This window comes from Equus przewalskii, chromosome 20, assembly GCF_037783145.1.
Source record: "Equus przewalskii isolate Varuska chromosome 20, EquPr2, whole genome shotgun sequence".
Lineage (NCBI taxonomy): Eukaryota > Metazoa > Chordata > Mammalia > Perissodactyla > Equidae > Equus > Equus przewalskii.
The window spans coordinates 7923397-7945787 of record NC_091850.1 but is presented as its reverse complement, the minus strand read 5'-3'; the positions used below and the strand labels follow the sequence as shown (position 1 = coordinate 7945787).

Below are 22391 nucleotides of genomic sequence, written 5' to 3'. Positions count from 1 at the left end.
GCCGCTGCTTTGGGATTGGTAGCCGAGCTGTGGCGGTCGCGTCGTTTCTGACGACTCGTGCAATATGGCGGCGGAAGGTGGTAGCGATTCACAGCTGAGACGACGAAGGCGCCGGGATCCGGAGGAACCGGAAAAAACGGAACGCAGAGAAAGAGAGCTGGCAGTGTCAGTGGCGGTCGCCCAAGAGAATGAAGAGGAAAATGAAGAGCGCTGGGTTGGGCCTTTACCTGTAGAGGCAACACTGGCCAAGAAGAGGAAAGGTAGATTCAGAGATAGATAGGCACAGGGCGAGGAGGCTGCGTCCTCCAGACCCGAAAATGGCTAGCGTGTGATTGTGGCATTTTGTGCTCTCAGAACAGAGGGTCATCTTCTCACTTCTGGCCACTCTGTACTTTCACGTCCTCCAGAGATAGTGATTGGGTTAAGTACAGCGTCTTTTGGATAATATCTAACACTATTAATCACTGATATGTAGTAATAGATACTAAGGGTAACATATACCGATACTTACTATGGGCTTGGCGCCTCTCATTTAGTCCCTACAGCAGCCGTAGGAGGTTGGAACTTCTAACTCTGTTAGCAGATGTGGAAAAGGGTACTGGGTGCTTTACAAGGCTTTTCATTCAGGAGTGGTATTAGTATGTTGGGATGTGGGGGGATGGCCGTACCTATTTAAAATTGGCGGAGGAGGGAGATAGTGCCCATGTAGCATCCTAAAGAATAGGTAAAGATAATTTCAATCCTGACTGTTCTACTAGTGAGTTTTCTTACCTAGAACAAGTTACATAAGTTTCCTGGGTCACAAATTTTTCATCTGAAACCTGAGGTGTGTGGTTTTCAATCCATACTCATGAGATACCGTGGCCTGAAGCATTTTGCCGCTAAGGTGGAATAGAGACAAAATTTTATCGAATAAAAGGGGTAGAGGAAGGAATAGATTAAATTTTCTTATTTTTCAGGTTTTTCTATGAAATGTGTTCCTTAAACATGTGAGACGATTAAAATATGATCTTTCCGAAAGCTCAAATCTTACTTTATCACTCTCCTCTACTTAACTCTTCAGCGGTTTCTCATTATTTTCAAAACAAAGTCCAAACTCCCTAACATGCCATACAAGGCCCTTCATGTTATGATCTCTCCTTACCCTCCCAGCACATTTCCATTACTTCTCTTTCCTAACTCTGTCTTTCCCTTTGCTCTGTGCTCTAGCCATACTAAAACACTTGGGCCATGCTTTTTTCCTCCTCTGGATGCCTTCCAAGGTGTATCTTGATGTCTCCACCTAGAATAATTTCCCTCACCCCTTTCACTTGGCTAATTTTGTTCAACCTTTAGCACTCAACTCAGCTATCACCTCCTCCGGGAAACCTGTGATTTCTCCAGTCTGGGCTAGGTTTCTAAAGCACGTAAGATCATAACTCTGAAGTCATGTTTATCACATAGAATTTACAGGTAATCTTCATATTTTATGTATCTGAATTTCGAAGAAGCTACTTTTTTGAACATTGTACTTGACACCGTTAAAGTGTGTTACTTTTTTATTGCCAGATCTTCCTGTTAAATGCTTCCATAGCAGCTTTTTCCTCATTGCACTTGCTACACTTTGTAATTGTATATTTACTCATATGATTGATTAATGTTTCTCTCCACTGCTCAGACTATAAGCATGCAAGAGTAAGGACCATGCCTGTTTTGCTCCAGTGCTTGGCACAGTGCTTTGCTTATAGCAGGTGCTCAATAAGTATTTATTGAATGAATGAATGAATATTACGATATTTATGCTCTCGTTTATTTTATTGCATTAGAATATTTTTGCATGTCCTTTTTTAATAGAAATGAATAAGGGGAATGGGAAAATAAAAAAATATCAAAGTGCTGATATTAGCTTTAGGAGACAAAGATCTTATAAACTTAGGACAGTTGAGACAGAGATGGAAATTATTAGGGCTGAAAATCTTTACCCTTAATTAGATATTTGTTGTATTTAAGCCAGTCAATAATGTATTCAGTTTGAAGAAAAAAATTGAAAAACTTGTATCAAATGTTAAAGAAATATTGTTGAGAATTTTATCTAAAAGGGCAGCGGTTTAATATATATAGCTTTCTAGAAGTGCAACCATCCCCTTTAACATGTTCTTTGGACATGGGACTTTGTATACATTTTCAGAAAGACATTATAAATGAGATTATGCAGCCCTACCTTTAATTAAACTGATGGTTTCTCAAGGACAAGAATTAGATGTTACTCTTCTTTATGTCCATGTGCCTTGGAACCTATTTTGTTTTCAATAAATATCTCTTCAACAAGTGAACTAACAAACAGCAAAAGGAGTATATATCAGATGGGATTAAATTTAGCTACCTATTACAGAAAAACCCAAAATTGCTATAATATTAAAAAGATAGAGGTATACTCCCCTCCTGTGTAAAAGAAGTCCCAAAGTAGACTGTCTAGGATTTGTATGGAGGCTCCAAAGGGACCTAAGCTTTTTCCAGCTTTCTGCCCAAACATTACTAGGGTATAACCCTCATCTTTGTCCTGAGTGGTTATTAGAATTACAGTGTTCATCTCAGTTCCAAGCTGTAGGATTGAGGAAGGGAAGAAGGGCACACCTTTTCAAGGAGACTTCTTGACTGTCACACAACACTTCCACTTTTATCTCGTTGGCACATGAGATAACTCCTAACTGCAGAAGATGAGAAAGGTCATCTTACATCTGAATGTCAATATGCACATAAAAAATGGGGGTTCTGTTACTAAAACTGAAGGGAAAAGTAGTTCATTGAATACAACTTTGAGTCTGCTATACAATGGTTATGAAAAACTGAAACATCTCGCTGTGTTTAATTTAGCAACTTTTAGTACACCTTTGGCCATCACTCAATTATTTTATTAGGTACACATATAATATTTTTTACTAGTAAAATTGTTCATAGCTCATATAATAAAATCAATGTTTCCTCAGATTACCACTCTTACAAATGTTTTGCCACTGGAAAAAGTTTGAGAAGCATTCAACAGGATACTCTCTAGGATTTTCTCAACTCTAAAAATCTAGGTGTTTTATTAACGTTTACCTATTTCAAACCCCATATCAGGGCCCAGCCTGGTGGCACAGTGGTTAAGTTTGCATGTTCCACTTCAGCGGCCCAGGATTCACCAGTTCAGATCCCCAGTGCAGACATGTGCGCCACTGGTCAAGCCGTGCCACGCAGGTGCCCCACAAATAAAGTAGAGGAAGATGGGCATGAATGTTAGCTCAGGGCCAGTCTTCCTCAGCAAAAAGAGGAGGATTTGTGGCAGATGTTAGCTCAGGCTAATCTTCCTCAAAAAAACAAAAACAAAGACAAAACCCAGTATCAGTGATTTCAAAGCAGATCAGTGCCTTAAAGATAAACTGATGTAGGGGCCCACCTGGTGGCACACCAGTTAAGTTCGCACATTCTGCTTCAGTGGCCTGGGGTTCACCAGTTTGGATCCTGGGTGCAGACCTATGCACTGCTTGTCAAGCTGTGCTGTGGCAGGCATCCCACATATAAAGTAGAGGAAGATGGGCACGGATGTTAGCTCAAGGCCAGTCTTCCTCAGCAAAAAGAGGAAGATTGGCAGCAGATGTTAGCTCAGGGCTAATCTTCCTCCAAAAAAACAAAAAAAAACTGATGTTTTATAGATGGCCACTGGCCTCTTATTACAGATGGTCCCCAACTTAACAATGGTTCGACTTATGATTTTTTACTTTAGCATGGTGCGAAAGCTATGTGTATTCAGTAGAAACTACTTCGAACTTTGAATTTTAATCTTTTCTCTGGCTAGCAATATGCAGTATCTCATGATGCTGGGCAGCAGCAGTGAGCTGCAGCTCCCAGTCAAGTACACAATCACCAGAGAAAACAACCAGTACACTTAATAACCATTCTGTATCCACATACCACCTTTTTTTCATTTTCAGTACAGTATTCAATAAATTACATGAGATATTCAACACTTTATTATAAAATATGCTTTGTGTTAGATGATTTCACCCAGCTGTGGGCTAATGTAAGTGTTCTGAGCATGTTTAAGGTAGGCTAGGCTAAGCTATCATGTTCGGTAGGTTAGGTGTATTAAATGCATTTCAATTTATGATATTTTCAACTTGCAGTGGGTTTATTTGGGACATAACCCCATCATAGGTTGAGGAAGGTCTGTACTTATTTAAATTAGTACTAATGATTGGATCTACATGGTTAGAAAGATGGTTGTGATATTTTCATGAAAGTTTTTAAGGTTTTTGGTTATGTTTTTGTTTTTTAATGGAACCTGCATGTTAAGCCAGAACCACTCAGTTGTTAAGTTCTGGGAACAGTTAAGTGTATGTGTAATACTTGAGACACTGGATTTTTTTTTCGTTACATGTGAGTTCAGAGAAATTAAAGAAAATCTAGAAGAAAATACAAAATATAATTTAGAAAATTTTAAATAAAGGAATTGCAAAATAGTATTTAGTTCCAGTTGTTAAAAATAAATTTTTTTCTTTATCTTTTTTTCAGTTCTAGAGTTTGAAAGAGTTTATCTTGATAATCTCCCCAGTGCATCCATGTATGAACGTAGTTACATGCACAGAGATGTTATCACCCATGTGGTGTGCACCAAGTAAGTCTAGCACATCTTTTTTATCTTTTTCTGAAAAGTTTGTTCATTTTTTTAAAAAAATGCTTTAATTTTAAGGTGGATCTGTAGAATTAACTTTAGGATATTATGGATTTCTATTTAATTCCATAGGTTCTGTAATAGTTTAAGTTAAATATAGGCCTACATGTTCTTTCTTATATCATACAAGGAATGTGTTCTCTAAGACAGAACTCCCTAGTTTATGTCTATGTCTTTTGGAAATAAATGTCAAAAGGAGATGAACCAAGTAGTGTCTGAGCTTCCAAGAAGAAGCGTGTACTAGTTGAGATGGAAGTAATTGGTAGCTGGCCTCTTCAGTACTAATGGGGAAAATGATGAGACCTAAGACATCCTAAAAATGTCACAAGACCTTCAAAATAGATGAATGGGGATTTAGAGAAGGATAATAATAGTAGTAATATGCTACTATTTGTTGAGCTCAAATTCTGTCCAGGTACTGTGTTAAGGCTTTTTCATAAATTATCTCATTTATCTTAAGAACGGTCTTCAGGGGCCACCCTGGTGGTGTAGTAGTTAAGTTTGCATGTTCCACTTCGGCAGCCCAGGGTTTGCCAGTTCAGATTCTGGCTGTGGACCTATGCACCACTTGTCAAGCCATGCTGTGGCAGGCATTCCACATAGAAAGCAGAGGAAGATGGGCATGGATCTTAGCTCAGGGCCAATCTTCCTCATCAAAAAGAGGAGGATCTGTGGCAGACGTTAGCTCAGGACTAATCTTCCTCATAAAAAAAAGAAAGAAAGAAACATGAAAAAAAAGAGAGCAATCTTAAGAGGTAGTATATAATCTGCATTTTATAGATAAGGGAACAGGTTTAGAGAGGTTAAAAGGCAGATGAGGCTGGAGAAAAGTGGCAAGGGCTGAATCCCTAAGGGTTTTCCATTTGTTATATGGATTTTGAACCTATAATCAAGAGAGTAACATCAGATTTATTTTTTTTTTAAAGACCACTGTGCCTTTGGTGAGATGATTGGATTCAAATAGGGAAAAATTGGATACAGAGAGCAATTAGGAGGCTAGGATAGAAATCTGAAAGAGAAATGATGGTAGCTTTGATGGTATTGGCAGTGGGTATGGAAAGAAGTAGATTAATTGCTTAGCTCTTTAGATCAGTCTATTCTTGATCTCTTGGAACCAGTTTAAGATACAAAATATAATTAAAATATCTTTATATTCAATTTATAGCGTAATTCTGACTTTTTTTGGCCCAAAGTTGTCAGTACATATAAAGCAGCATATAGGACTAGCATTACTATCACTCTCTCGTTTGTTTTTGTTGTTTTTTTTAACCCAAGGCAGCATTATGTGATAGATTATAGGTTTTGAAGTTAGGCAGAGGTGATCTTGAATGCCACTCTCCAACTGTGGACCTAGGGCAAATACATTTAAAATTTTTTAACTATTTCCTAATTTGTAAAATGATGATACCACCCTAGTAGAGCTGCTGTAAAGATTAGCTAAGGTAATGTGGGTAAAGTACCCGACATATGGTAGATTTCAATAAATGGCTTTTATTTTTATATACCTTACAGGGCAGACTATTCTGTACAAAATCTTTATGATACTTAAACAACCAAAATATCTTGGATAGGATACAAAACAAACTTGCATTGAATTTTGCTGCATATGAAGGTAGTATGTTGGGATTTAATTATTTATGAGCTTCTGAAAAATAGTGCATTTTCCCCATGAAAAGACTATTTATAAGATAATTTTTGTTAGGATCCTACAGTCTAGTGATTAACTTTTACAATTTTATATATGCAGGACAGACTTTATTATTACTGCCAGTCATGATGGACATGTTAAGTTCTGGAAAAAGATAGAAGAGGGAATTGAATTTGTTAAACATTTTCGTAGTCACCTGGGTAAGAATTTCACCTTTTTCTTTTTGTGGCTTTCTTTTAAACTGTACTGGTTAAAGTTTATTTAAAAATGTTTTTTCTTTGAATCGTGCACATTTATTTCATTGCTATTTACTAGAATGTTTTAATTTGGCTTATTTAAACAGGAGTTATTGAAAGTATTGCAGTTAGCTCTGAGGGAGCCTTGTTCTGTTCTGTGGGTGACGATAAAGCAATGAAGGTATTTGATGTAGTGAACTTTGACATGATCAATATGCTGAAGCTTGGGTGAGTCTTTTTTAAAGTGTGTATTTTTTAACTTAGTGAAATAATTTTTAAACTAAACTTCACAGTTTCATAGGTATTTCTAAAAAGAGTATATAACCATTCCATTAAAAAATGTGCCTTTAGATTTTGCTTAGGAAATTAGATATGAAGAATCCTTGTAATGATGCTGTTTGGAGGTTTCTGCTGTGGTTTTTCTCATAATCACAGCAGAAATTTCCAAATAGCATCATAACAAGAATTCATTATAACCATCTAACACTATTTAATAGATTAATGAGGATTTATCATATCTGATTTACTGGTACTTAGAATTAACTTCCTTCTGTGCTTATTTCAGTAATATGGTATTGTGTTCTTATAAGGTGTATGCTCATTTTTGGAATTGATGTTATTTGTTGGTGATTTTTAATTGTGAGGTATATTGATACCCAAACTATATGGTTAGATTGTACAGTAATGAGATGAATACTTTGTTTTAAGATGTATTTTTTAAGATAACATACTGAATTTATATGCATCTAAATGAAAGTTAGCTTGAAAGTCCTGGTATTGTCAGAAACTGTTTGGGGACATGTCTTAGTTTTCCCAGTCTGCCACAAGAAAAGACCATAGACTGGGTGGCTTAAACAACAGAAGTTTATTTTCTCACAGTTCCAGAGGCTGGAAAGTCCAAGATCAAGGTTCCAGAAGGGGTTGGTTTCTGGCAAGGACTCTTATCCAAGTTTCACGCTGTGCCCTCATTGTGGGCAAGGGATGGAGGGGGAAATGATTTCTCTCTCTTCCTCTTCTTAGAAGGCTACAGGCCTATAGGATTAGGGCCCCACCCTTATGACCTCATTTCACCCTAATTACCTCCTAAAGACCCTATCTCCAGATATAATCACATTGGGGGTTAGGGCATCAACATATAAGTTGGTGGGGAGGGGGCCACAGTTCAGTTCACAGCAGGACTTCTTTTGGAATTTTCCTTCAAAATCAATTTATGAGCCACTAAAGGAAATCAGTCTCATTATTTATGGTCATAACTTTACTTTTTGACTACAAATAGGAATACCTATTGATCATCTGTCGTATTCTTCAGCTTTGTTTCCCCCGAATTTAGGCATTTATAAAAATGAAATCTATTTGTAAATGTTGAACATTTACCACCTTTGAGGATTTTGAAGGAGTATTATTTTTAGACTTTGACAGAAACTGTAAAAGAAGAGTCCCCAAAAAGGTTTTGAGCATCAGCACCATCATTAGAATGACTGTGTGATTTCTCAGACTGACTTCTTTGAAAGAGACAACACTCACTTGAGTGTATAAGTTTGGTATATTAATTAAATCTGTCCCAGTTCTTTTACACTTTATCAGGTGGCGTGTTCAAAGTTTATAGTTTTAAGATCAAGTTACTAATAATGGGAGTGTGGTATAAGAATGTTTTTCTTTTGAACATAGTCATAACTAAAATATTTTGATCTTAAATATTTTAAGAATGACTTACAAAGTATACTGTAACATGCTAACCTATTTAGAAGTAAGTTATGAATAGACTGAGACATAGATAGAGATCCAAAAAGCAATACTTGAGAATATTTTAAGGCCCAGGTCTGATTAGGTTTTCTTATCTACCCAAGAGACGTAAATGGTCTGCCACATGCTGTTCTCTTCTTGTGATTTAATAGATCATCAGAAGTTATTATCACTGCATTGACAAGGTCAGAAAGAGACAAATTAGTAACCTTCTTAGTTGTTCCTCCCAATTCTGTATCTCTATCTGTTACTTTTGAGCAAGGGATCCAGAACTAGCTAAATCACTGGCCAGGACATTATTTGGTGGTAATGGTTGTGAGGGATACTTACTTGTTGGATTGACCTGTTTTTTCCTCTCAATTCTTTACTATTTTAGCTATTTTCCTGGACAATGTGAGTGGATCTATTGCCCAGGGGATGCCATATCTTCAGTTGCTGCTTCTGAGAAGAGTACAGGAAAAATTTTCATTTATGATGGTCGAGGAGATAATCAGCCACTTCATATTTTTGACAAACTGCATACATCACCTCTTACTCAGATACGACTAAACCCAGTTTACAAAGCAATACTGTCTTCTGACAAATCTGGAATGATTGAATACTGGACTGGGCCTCCTAATGAGTATAAATTCCCCAAAAATGTGAACTGGGAATATAAAACTGACACAGATTTGTATGAATTTGCCAAGTGCAAGGCTTATCCAACCAGCATATGTTTTTCACCTGATGGGAAGAAAATAGCTACTATTGGTTCTGATAGAAAAGTTAGAATTTTCAGGTTTTTAACTGGAAAACTCATGAGAGTCTTCGATGAATCACTAAGTGTAAGTGCAGTTTAAACTTAATCAGATTTTACTTTTCTGAAAATGTCTATTTTGTGCTATTTCTTAAAAGATTTTTTTTCTGGATATAGACATTTAGATTGGTGGCTATTTTAGCACGTCAAAGATAATATTCAACTGTCTGCTGTCTTGCATTGTTGCTCCTCAAACTCTCTTCCCTAGGTTTGTGATGTGACATCTTCTGAGACCGTTATCCTTCAGCTTATGTGGCTTTTTCAGTTTTGTTTTGTTTGCAAGCTCCTCCTCCTAAGATCATCAAAACTCATTCTAAGCCCACTTTTCTTCTCACTCTATTCACTCCTGTCTGAATATGACTACTCCCAAATTTACTTCTCTAGCTTTTTGTTATGAAGCAACCTGGTCCTATTCCTGTTTTTTTTTTTTTTTTGCTGTGTTCATGAATGGCATCAGTATCTATCTGCTTGCACAAGCCAGAAACCTGAGTCATCCTTAACTTTTTCCTTACCCCTTTATTTAATTCATCGTGAGTCCTGTTAGTTTTACTTTCTAAATATACTTTAAATCCATCCATTTCCTTTTAGCACAGCTCTCACTACCCTACATTCACGATCTTTTGCCTGGCCTATTAGATGGCCTACCTGGCCTATATCTCTTCTGGCTTCCTCCTAATCTGTTATCCACACTACACACAGAGCAATCTCTTAAAAACACATATCTGATCATGTCATCCTTTGAACCTTTCAGTGACTTCCTGTTGTTCTTAGGATCAAGACCAAACTCATGGCCTCCCATGTTGTTGCCCCTGCCTTCTGCTATAACCTACCATAAATCACCTTTCTCCCTGCCTCTTACTCTAGCCAGTTAGGCCTTCTTTAAAGTCCCTGAACGTGCTTCTCACCACGAGGCCTTTGTGTATGCTGTGCCTTCTGCCTGAAGTGACCCCTCACCCCATTCCTTCCATTACCTTTTGAATTCATCCTTCAAATCTCAAAGGATTACTTCCTTTGGGAAGTTTTTACTGTTCATCCAGTCTAGGAGAAGTTTTTTTTATGTGACTGTATATCACTCTGTTTATTTTCTTTTAGAGCATTTGACATGGTCTTATTATTTGATTAATGTGTATCAACCCCCAGTAGACTAAACTCTATAAGATCTATGGTCCTGTATCTGTTGTGGCTCATGATTTTATCTCCAGCACTAAGAACAGTACCTGACTCATAATTACTGCTCACAAGAGTTTGTTAGAGCAGGTAGTTGTAGAATAAGAGTTTTTGTCCATGCGTAGTTAACTAGTTTTTGTGGAAACTTGGGCCTCATCAACTGTTTCCATCGGGTGGTTCTCTAAACGCTAATGGTGTGTTGAATCCTCTGAGAGTCTGTGAGTTGAACCTTTGTAGCAATAAGGTATATTGTATGACTGTCAATTCTACTGTCTTGGTAGTGACCAATTTTCATTACAGTTCCCTGCATTAAGCTCTTTAAAAACTCTATCACTGTTATTAGTGACACTCTTGTTTGGTGGCAAGTGGTAATAAGTTTGGCGAATTAGCTGCCTGAAGTAATGTGAATCCAGACAAGTATGAAGATCTGCTAGTCACATCATCCTCATGACTCATTGTTTTGCTGGAAGAAGATAGTTTTCCTCTGTGCCTTTAAGAAAAGGAGAAACCTTTCTTTGTGATGTTTTCTTCAATGCTGGCTAGTAACTAGATATTAGTTTCAACTTAAATATAATTTAACGTAAAAACTCTTTACCAACTTGCAGCTCTTCCAAGATTCCTTAGGAACAGAAATATTCAGAACCTAGTATCTGGATATCAGTCACTTAACACACACTCTTAGCTGTTTAATCCACTCTGTTTCTTCATTGTTGTCAACATTTGTTGAACTGAAAGGGCCGAGGTGATAAGAGAAGGTCAGTAGTAAAACTTATGACAGAAGTTGAGATTCAGAATGAGAGATTTTGCAAAAATAAAAGCCAAATGCCAAGGAAATTAGTTACAATGCTAGTGACTAATAAATGACTGGACTCTCACAGTTCGATACTAAGGGAGAAAGGAGATCTTGTAACCAGTTGGAGTCCTAGTTTAACAGACAAGATATTTAATTGGATGGTGTGAAGTTATATCTTTTAGTATTTATTAACCAGGATCACTGCATATGGCCATACAGTTATGTATTACAGAGGCCCTGCTATTGAGACTAGAATATGTAAAAAGATTCTGATGTGCTTATCAAGTTGGATTAATGTTTATGAAATACTTATATGTGGGCAGATGGCCATCTACAAACCTTAAGTCTTGAAACTGAATCCTCTCTCTAGCAAAAGTAATCAAGGGTCCTTCACTACAAAAATGTAGCCCAGCATCTAGGCTATTTCTGGCACATGAGTAAGCAATAATATATCAGTGTCAGAGACTGGAGACAAGAAAACCTAAGTTCTATGACTGAACTTACTAATGTCTTTTTATTTCCTGCTTATAGTGTTCAGAATCCTCCTTAAGACGATACATAAGTACACAAACTGTCAGTGGCTCTTAGTGTATACTCTGCTTCTATTTAAATTCCCATTGTCTTTATTATGTAGCTTTTTTGTTAATAAATAGTTTGTTTCCTAGATGTTTACTGAACTGCAGCAGATGAGGCAACAGCTACCAGACATGGAATTTGGCCGGCGAATGGCTGTAGAACGTGAGTTGGAGAAGGTGGATGCAGTAAGATTAATTAATATAGTTTTTGATGAAACTGGACACTTCGTGCTCTATGGAACAATGCTGGGTATTAAAGTTATAAATGTAGAAACAAACCGGTAAGCTTTAATATGATGTATGTTTCTAAAAAATGCATTTTTGGGGCAACCATTTCTCCTTCAGGGAAACAATGGGAGTTTTGTTTGTTCCAAGACAAGTGGAATGGTCCCAAATGTCTAAACTTAACCAAATGTTTTGACTGGATTTTTCTGTGGTCTTTTGGTTGTTTATAATCTTATGTAAAAAGTTTCCACTCATGTTTGTGAAAAAAATGGAAAGAAGATATGCATAGTTTCAAGTTGTTTTTTTTTTAACAAGTTTCAGTCTGTCTTTTGCTTATTGATTTAAATTAGCCTGGTTCACGTTAAATGTTGCCAAATATTTTAACCACAGAATTCAGCATTACATCCTGCTAGACATAAAATCAGAAGTTAAAATGCATGAAACCACAATAAGCCTTTTGTGCAAACACTCCATTTGGTCTTAGTACAAAATAGCTATAATCAGATCCTATCACTGAATGTAAATGAAAAGAACTTAAAATATATTTTAAGGAGAAAAGAATCTGATGCTGTACATTCTCACATATAAACAAACTTATATTGTAGTTCTTGGCAATACAAAGTCTTTGAAGGCTTACAGAAGGATTAAAATAATTGGGATAGGTTAAAACTGTATGACTGAATGATTGTATTTTTTTTAACCTGAAAATTATAGCTGCCTGTCAATTTAAAATAACTTTGTGGGAGGCATAGCCAAACACTTTTTAAAAACCTTTCACTAGTTATTTTTTACAAAGCTAAAGGATAGTTGATTCTTAGCTTTTATCTGTAAAGTTGTTATAATTGGAATTAGTTCTGATAATTTTACTGTATAAAATATTGTATTTTCCAGGTGTGTGCGGATCTTAGGCAAGCAAGAAAATATTAGAGTGATGCAATTGGCTTTGTTCCAAGGAATAGCCAAAAAACATCGTGCTGCAACTACTATAGAAATGAAAGCTTCTGAAAATCCCGTTCTGCAGAATATTCAAGCTGATCCAACAATAGTCTGTACATCTTTCAAAAAGAATAGATTTTATATGGTATGTGGAAGTACGAGGAGATGGACCTTAATGTTTCTTCCAGTTCTTCCACTTCCAGTTGGGGTTTTATTTTCTTAGCTGTGCTTTCAGCTGACGAGAATGTTGGCATAACAGCAGACTTTCTAAACAACCAGAATGCCATCTTACAACATAAATATTGTAGACTTTTTGACTAGGACTTGATTTGAAGTATTTCTGAACTGTTTTCCATCTTGTTTTGAAAATTTTTCAGCCTGGCTTTTATAGCTATTTGTGTTGTCTAAAATAATAAGAAGTACGTGGTTATAGTAATACTTGCATCCAAAATAATTTTCACAATGGGGTTTTAAAAATTCTTCTGTTTTTATTATTTTTCAGCTCTTACTCTTGAACATAATTTATCTCCCTGAACTTCCATGCTTCCTTCTTTAAACACATTTCTTTTTTTTACCTTTTGATTCCAGTGTAATGGTGCTACCTTGTAATTGTATTTCCTGAGGTTTTGTTTTTTTCTGGAGAACTCAAAGTCCTTTGCATGTTAACTGAGATTGGGCTCAAACTCAAACTACTAAGCTTTCTAGGAGTAGGGCCATCCTAATTGTTCAGCCAAGCACTATGTTTTCTTCACTATAAAATCCACAAAGCTTAGTAAAGTGTCTGAGCCATTTTAGTATGCTCATTCATTCATCTGATAAATTGTAAGCAGCTGTGATGCTATTAAGATTACTAGCATTTGATAAATGTAGGACATAGCAGTTTCCCTACCACATCCAAGCTTTTAACCTAAAATGGGTTCATTCTTTTAAGATGAGAATTTTGCTTATAAAGTCATTGCCAAAAATTTATTAATATGTTAAAGGAAAATAATTTTTCTTGCTTTTAACTGTTTCGAACATAAAAATTAATCATAAAAGAGAATTCTTGATATATACTAAAAACACATATACTCATTTTCCATCTACTTTATTAAAAAACTTTATGTAACAAGTTTTCTTTTTCTTTCCCCAGAGTTTGCTTTTATGTTGACTACACCATACATGTTCCTTGTAAACTTTGAGGAAATAGAAAAACAAAAAATAAACCACTCACAGTGCATCTTTATACAGCTAAAATTTCACAAATTATTTTTCAGTTGTATTAGATGTACATATTCTTAAGCAAAACTAAGGTGGTATACATATATATATAAATTTTTTATACCTTTTTCAAATCCAATATCATGAAATAAAAGTAAAATTTTACAAAATTTGAACTTTAGTAGTTCCATATGTGAGCTAAATCAAGATAACTATTTAAAAATACGTATAAATAAATAGCACAACAGACATGCCATTCCTTTGAAAACTGGAGAATAAGATATTAAGGCAATAACATACTAGCTTGGTTGGTTGTTTATTTGAATCTATCCAAGTGGATCAAGGAATGACATTAGGCAAGACAGGACATGGGGCATTAGCTTTACCTTCCTGGAACTCAGTTGGCATCAGGTAGAGCTTTGTTGGGAGCAAAGATTTCTGCTTACTGAAAATCAAATAAAAGAACCAGGCCTTAAGAAGTCCAGAGTTTTAACAACTGAAAAGTGTTTCTCAATTCTCCCTATACACTGAGGATCCTGAGATTTCTACACCTTCACTCAAACTTTGTGTTCTTTCTCCCAAACTTCAGGGTTTAGATAGATCAGATGGGACTCTGCAGGAAAAAAAAAAAATCTAGATACATTATTGATTCTTCTTTGAATCCTCATCCTACCGAGCACCAGGTTCTGCTCATAGTAATTAATAATATGTATATGGTGCCCTCTATATGTTAGGCACTGTTCTCTAAGCACTTTATATCCCTCCATTTAACTTTCACAACAGGTACCATTTTGAGGTAGTTATTTTTCTCCCCGTTTATGAATGAGGAAATGGAAGAAATGAATTTGCTTCCCCAAAATCACATAATTAGTGAGTAGCAGAGCTGGAATTCAAACCTAAGCAATCTAAATAGTGAAAAGTAAGCAACAGCTGGCAGGTTAAGGACAGGCTGGAAGGCAAAGTAGAGAGCTACTTCAGATAAAACTGTGTCTTGTTAAGTGTGTACCCAAAAAAATTTCCACCCAAAAGGAAATTAAATTCCATTTGAAATGATATATCTTCATTATATGGATTATTTTCATATTAGGTAAGCATAAAAATTATTTAACTGCCTTATGTCTCCTGAAAAAGGATTTATTTCTGATGTGCATTCTTCCTTCCTCAAATACTTTCTTAGAAATGAAATTTTCTTGTTCATAAATTTGAACAGATGAAGAATTTAATTCATTCACTCACTTTTTACTTTCCTCTTTGAGTTTACCAAACGAGAACCAGAAGATACAAAAAGTGCAGACTCTGACCGAGATGTATTTAATGAGAAACCTTCTAAAGAAGAAGTCATGGCAGCTACTCAAGCTGAAGGACCTAAACGAGTTTCAGATAGTGCCATTATCCACACAAGCATGGGAGACATTCACATCAAACTTTTTCCTGTTGAGTACGTACTGTTTTTGTTGTCTTAAATAAACACCAATGTAAATGTGTATATTTGAAGAAACTATGCAACTTAAAATTCTTGTTATTTTGACTTAAGGAATTTTGAAAAATTGAAATGTTTGATAGAGCATCTATCCTAAGCTTTCTGATAACTGTTCCACTAGAAAATGGAAAAATTTTATACATATATATACATACTTTACAGGTTTATTATTATGAGAACAAAATATATTGGCTATGAAAGTGCTGAATATCAACTATAAGGTGACATACAAATGAATATTACCATTACCATTAACTGTACTTCCCAACTGTAGGTTTTGTGGCTTGCTTGTTATAACTGGCTTTCCTCTCAAAGCAAATCCTTAAGGGGAGGATAATTATTTTTCCTTCCTCACATTTGCTAGACATCTACTACCTCTTCTTTAATCCCAGTAGCTATATGTTTTAAAAATGAATTCCAACAAAAAACCAAAAGTTTCCATTGAAAAAAGCAGAAAAGTATTTTAGACAGTTTGAAAACTTGCAAAATGAACATGCAATACCAAATACAATAGAATATCTCTGGCTATTCTTGATCCAAAAGGTGACATCTTTTATAACACCTTAACTAAAAGCACTTTTTTATTTTGGATATGAATGTTTTATCATACCATACCTTAGTACAGAACAAAGAACTAGGCAGTTCTAAACTTCTGCATCAGATCATTTCAAGTGCTCAGAAGGCATACACATATTGAGCCTGTCACCTGATGTACTTGGTGCAAGATTTTCTTGATACTTCCTCCCATTTCGAGCTCTAAGAGCTATTACATGACAATGTATCATATTAAATCATCTCATGAGATTAGTTAATATTATTTAGAAGACTACTCTGAGTGTATGACTGTCTTTTAAAGTTGACTAAATTTAAGAGATATTTCAGTGTGTCAGTCTTGGTCAGGAATGTGTCACTGTAACATAACATTGTTTTTATAAGGAAATTACGTTTCCCAGGAACTTAACCCACTATATGCAGTGAACTATATATATATTTTAAGATTGTATGGTTGTTTGTTGTTTTCTTTTTTTAGAATGTTGTCTTTCCCTTTTTTTTGGTGAGGAATATTGGCCCTGAGCTAACATCTGTTGACAATCTGCCTCTTTTTTCTTTCTTTCTCCCCAAAGCCCCAGTACATAGTTGTATATCCTAGTTGTAAGTCTTTCTAGTCCTTGTATGTGGGATGCCGCCACAGCATGGCTTGATGAGCAGCGTGTAGGTCTGTACCCAGGATCTGAACTGGCGAACCCTGGGCCACCAAAGCGGAGCACACGAACTTAACGACTATGCCACCAGGCTTGCCCCTTATGGTTGTTTTTTAAACTGCTAAACGACCTTCAAAGCAATCATGATCTAAAGATACTACATTAAACAGTAAAAATATACTACTGCTTATATGCCCTTTCAACTCTTCCTTTTCCTGAAATTAGAAGAGGTTATGAAAAAACACTAGCCCTCTGAAACATTCAGAAGATATTGAAAACACCATTAGGAAGCAGCACTGCAAAGAAAACTGTCTTAAGTTGCTCTGAATAGATTTCATATTTTTAATGTATATCTTACTAGGTGCCCTAAGACAGTGGAAAACTTCTGTGTGCACAGCAGAAATGGTTATTATAATGGACATACATTTCACCGTATCATTAAGGTAAGTTACGCACATTTTATGTGATTTAAGGAATAGTATGTTATTACATAACAAGAAATTTAAACCTAAGGAATCTTATTCTGTCACACTTACCAGTTTTTTAGAAAGAAATAGGAAAAATGGACTATGGAAGCCAGAATAGATGGTCATGAATATCAGATCTAGAATCAAGGATAGGAATAGTAACATGGTCACCTTTTTAGAAACACTGCAGCAATATTTGGTCAGCAGCTAAAGCAAAGGGTCAGATAATAAGTAAAGGGTAAAGGGTCATGCTTAGATAAAACCGATAGCCAAGGTAATCTGTTCCTAGTGGCTAGATAAGATCTAGATCTAGAACGTAAGATTTTAAATAATAGAAGAGCCAAGTTGCCACTTAATCTTTGAGAACCATCATTAATACCTGAAGAGCGGAATGAACTCAAACCAGGATTTTGTTGAGCAGCATTCCATTAAATAGGTGGGGCAGTGATATAGTTCTTGGTTATTGGCAGGCCAGAAATGACAGGAGAAATGGCAGGAGGAAAAATCAGATTTCAGGGTTTTGAAGGAATGAGTGAAATGACTCACTTGGAAATCCAGAGTGATAGGGAAAGGGAGGAGAGGAGAATGGGGCAATTGTATAAGACCTAACATACCTCACAGATCCTAAAACTTATTTCCACTATTAATTGGTTTTAATTGGATTGTTGGAAAAGATAGTACATGTCTATAAATGAGATGACCTTTGCATTTTTGTTTCCATCATTAAAGTAAGGTAGTGGTTGAGCAATAAAAATACATCACCCAAATTAAAGTATAACTAAAGGTTTAATAAAATCACTTTATAGAGTGACTATCAAGAAAGTGAAGATCTTACTGAATACAAAGCACTCTTGACAAACTTATAAGACTCCAAAGCATACATATAGAAAAGGACAGTGTAATAAATTTTTTGTATACTTCCTTTTAAGGGCTTCATGATTCAGACAGGAGATCCAACAGGTACTGGTATGGGAGGAGAAAGCATATGGGGAGGAGAATTTGAAGATGAATTTCATTCAACATTACGACATGACAGACCCTATACACTGAGCATGGCCAATGCTGGATCAAATACTAATGGATCCCAGTTTTTCATAACAGTAGTACCAACGGTAAGTAGAACAACATTGTCTATAAGCCAAAGATTCATAGGTTATGAATTAAGAGAGTAAATTCAATGGAAGAGAGAGCTGCATTATTCTTTAACATTATTTACAACTGCCAGGATATAAAAAGGAAAACAATTTAAAGAAGAAAATGTAAAATTACCTAACAAATCAGATTTTACTTTGTAAAACAATACTTCTGTAATGCAGGACACTTGAGTTTCAGCCAATTTTGCCATTCTTAATTGTACTATCCAAAACAAATTATTTCACCTCTGGGCCTGTTTCCTCATCTTTAGAATGGGGTGATTAGAGTGTATGAATTCCTGACTTTAAGACTTTTTTTCTCCACGTTTTTATATAAAATGAGACTGCAATCCATGATCAATAGCATTATAGATTTGATGAAATACAGTATAAGAATATCTAGCTCTATTACTATGCAGTTCCACAAAATTATAAAAGTTAAACACTATTTTTCGGAAGTAAGCACCAAGCAATGAAGGAAAAATATTTATAACTACTATCTGCCAGGCAGATAATCTCATGTTATATTCACAATATTTCTAGTATCACTGTACCCAGTTTTAAATAATAGATGAAGAAACAGACAGTGAGACGTGATTAAATTGCCAAAGGTCAAGTAAGTAGCAGAACTAGCATTTGAATTCCCATCTCTCTAATGTCAAAGCACGTGCTGCCCAAACTATTCCAAATTGCCTCTTAATTGTGCAGGTAGGATTCCTGCAGAGAACTTTGAAAGGCTTAGCCATAATTCTTTAAGCCATGGAAAGAAACTTACCTTTAGCAAACATCTTCTAGCTCCCTTTAGGCCAAAAGATGCAGATATTTAAACATTATACTATGCTTTTATATTTTTTCATATAAACATGGAAATCACTCTTAAAAACTGCTAAGTGAAATTATTGTACATCTCTTTAATATATAAAAAAAGCATAATTTTTTTTTATTTAAACTGAAAACAAACAAAAAACCAATTCACCCATTTCTCTCCCTCCCTCCACACCCCCATTTCTGGCAACTACCAATCTGTTCTCAGTATCTATGAGCTTGGTTTTATTTATTAGATTCCACATGTAAGAGAGATTATACAGTATTTGTTTTTCTCTGTCTGACTTATTTTACTTAGCATAATGCCCTCAAGGTCCATCCATGTTGTCACAAATGGCAAAATGTCATTCTTTTTGCTGAGGAAGATTTACCCTGAGCTAACATCCACTGCCAATCTTCCTCTTTTTGTATGTAAGCCGCTACCACAGCATGGCCACTGACAGATGAGTGGTGTAGGTCCACACCCAGGAACCGAACCCAGGCCACTGGAGTGCACCAAACTTAATCACTAGGCCACCAGGGCTGGCCTCATTCTTTTTTATGGCTGAATAATATTCCTTTCTTTATCCGTTTATCCATGGATGGACACAGGTTGTTTCCATGTCTGGGTTATTGTAAATAATGCTGCAGTGAACATGGGAGTACATAACTATCTTTTCAAGTTAGTGTTTTCATTTTCTTTGGATAAACACCCAGAAGTGGAATTGCTGGATTCTATGGTAGTTCTCTATTTTTAAATTTTTGAGGAACCTCCATACTGTTTTCCATAGTGTACCAATTTACATTGCCAACAACAGTACACAAGGGTTCCATTTTCTCCACATCCTTGCCAACACTTAATTCTAGTTGTTTTGGTAATAGCCATACTAACAGGTATGAGGTGATAATTCATTGTGGTTTTGATTTGTACTTCCCTAATAACTGATGATGTTGAGCATCTTTTCATGTACCTGTTGGCTATCTGTATGTCTTCTTTGGAAAAATGTCTATTCAGATCTTCTGTGCATTTTTTAATTGGATTGGGTTTTTTGCTATTGAGTTGTATGAGTTTTTTATATATTTTGGATATTAGCCCCTTAACAGACACATGATTTACACATATTTTCTCCCATTCAGTAGGTTCTTTTCGTTTTGTTGGTGGTTTCCTTGGCTGTGCAGAAGCTTTTTAGTTTGATGTAGTTCCACTTGTTTATTTTTGCTTTTGCTTTTGGTGTCAGATTAAAAATATCATTGCCAAGACCTATGTCAAAGAGGTTATTGCCTGTGTTTTCTCCTGTGAGTCTTATGGTTCCAAGTCTTATGTTCAAGTCTTTAATCCGTTTTGAGTTCATTTTTGTGTATGGTGTAACATAATGACCCAGTTTCATTCTTTTCATGTGGCTGTCCAATTTTCCCAACATCATGTATTGAAGAGACTGTCCTTTCCCCAGTGTGTATTCTTGGCTCCTTTGTTGTGAATTAATTGACCATATATGTGTGGGTTTATTTCTGGGCTCTCTTTTTTGTTCCATTGATTTATGTGTCTGTTTTTATGCCACTACAGTACTGTTTTAATTACTGTAGCTTTGTAATATAATTTGAAATCAGGGAGCATGATGCTTCCAGCTTTCTTATTCTTTCTCAAGACTACTTTGGCCATAAATTTAAATTCTCTGATTTGCTCACCCAGAGGGTGTGATTTAAAAAATCTGGGTTTACCAAGATTTTCCATTTGTCCTCCAACACAGCCTTGGCTTGATAATAAGCACACAGTATTTGGACGAGTGACTAAAGGAATGGAAGTTGTACAAAGGATCTCCAACGTCAAAGTCAATCCCAAAACAGATAAGCCGTATGAGGATGTCAGCATCATAAATATTACTGTCAAGTAAAAGAAGGTTTCATTGTCTATGTAAATAAAAATACATATATATTAAACACAGGATTATTTTATATTAGGAATCTCTTAAGACTTGCTGAACGTACAAATCATGTTTCAAGGATGTAGTATTATATTTTTATATTTTTCATTAAAGACCACTTTTTAAAACTCTGCTTTTGACTTTTCTTGCAATATTTCTCATCCTAGGAGGTGATAAATTGAAACGGACTAAACTTGGGCAAATAGCAATCCTTATATGTAATTTCTCATGAGACTCAAAACCATATTAAAAAATGAGAGTTGTATGCATTTGTTCCTTAGCTTTTGAAAAACATGCCCTTACATGTTTTTTAAGATCTACTAAGAAGGAGTATCAGGCTCTGACAGCATGTACCATTTCCTTTCTTTTACAAGGTTTATGTTTCATGCCAAATGGTTTCGTATTTTGATCATTGTTAAGTAGTGGTAAATAAAACTTCAATAAATAAAGTGTTAAATTCCTTAATAAGTAGGAAAGATTCATTCAAATATAAGAATCAGAATAAATGAACACCTGAGTCCTTGGTTCTATATACAGATTCATTAACTATTTTCACATTCTTTTTCTAATGCAGCTAAACAGATTTTCTGTCCTTAAGTTATAATACATCTTTCCTTACCTTACTAAATATACTATCAGGAGGGGCCAGCCCCGTGGCCGAGTGTTTAAGTTCATGCACTCCGCTTTGGCGGCCCAGGGTTTCACTGGTTCAGATCCTGGGCATGGACATGGCACCACTTATAGGCCTGCTGAGGCGGCATCCCACATAGCAGAGCCAGAAGGACCTACAACTAGAATATACAACTATGTACTGGGGGGGCTTTGGGGAGAAGAAAAAGCAAGATTGGCAACAGATGTTAGCTCAGGTGCCAATCTTGAAAAAAAATTTTTAGAAATACTATCATCAGGAAAGTATATATTTAGTAGAATTTTTAAAATCTAATAATGGAGAGATTAGTAGAAATTGGAGTAATAAAACAATATGAGTCCAGAGTCTTGTATTGATTCCATTTCTTCATTTCCCTCATAACTTACTTCATAACTATGAAGAACAACTGCTTCTAGTTTCCAGACAGACTCTCCAAGAACTTATAGGAAGAACATGTTCAACAGACCTGTTTAGGGAATTCACATACTTAAGCTTTAAATCACAGCTTATACTTTTCCTTCTGTTGATCAGCAAGATTATTTCCTTTATTCATTTTGTACCACAAACTTTTGTGTGATGGAAGAATATGCCAAATTGTGCTACTTTAAACTAATATTGTGTCCTCCTTTAAGTCGAACTTAGAGTTGGATAAAATGCCTTTTCACTGTGACATTTACCTTTTCTCCCTAATTTTAGGTGTTTAGATTTATCTGCCTAGCTACTTA

At 35.6% G+C, this 22391-nt stretch overlaps 1 protein-coding gene across 1 annotated transcript; it reads left to right on the top strand.

The window, feature by feature from the left end:
* Positions 1-52: 52 nt before the first annotated feature.
* On the top strand, positions 53-21148 carry PPWD1 (peptidylprolyl isomerase domain and WD repeat containing 1). Its single transcript, XM_008523607.1, has 11 exons — positions 53-260; positions 4531-4633; positions 6438-6538; positions 6682-6802; positions 8694-9141; positions 11739-11929; positions 12765-12954; positions 15266-15447; positions 17053-17134; positions 18088-18270; positions 20844-21148. The coding sequence occupies exons 1-11, from the start codon at positions 65-67 to the stop codon at positions 20985-20987; spliced, it is 1941 nt and encodes a 646-aa protein (XP_008521829.1). The 5' UTR covers positions 53-64; the 3' UTR covers positions 20988-21148.
* The last annotated feature ends 1243 nt before the right edge of the window (positions 21149-22391 follow it).

Excerpts from the sequence above, each read along its gene's own strand:
- PPWD1 (XM_008523607.1), top strand. The coding sequence starts at position 65 with ATGGCGGCGGAAGGTGGTAGCGATTCACAGCTGAGACGACGAAGGCGC. Across the intron at positions 4,634-6,437 it reads ACCCATGTGGTGTGCACCAA|GACAGACTTTATTATTACTG; the intron begins GTAAGTCTAGCA and ends TTATATATGCAG. Across the intron at positions 9,142-11,738 it reads TCTTCGATGAATCACTAAGT|ATGTTTACTGAACTGCAGCA; the intron begins GTAAGTGCAGTT and ends TTTGTTTCCTAG.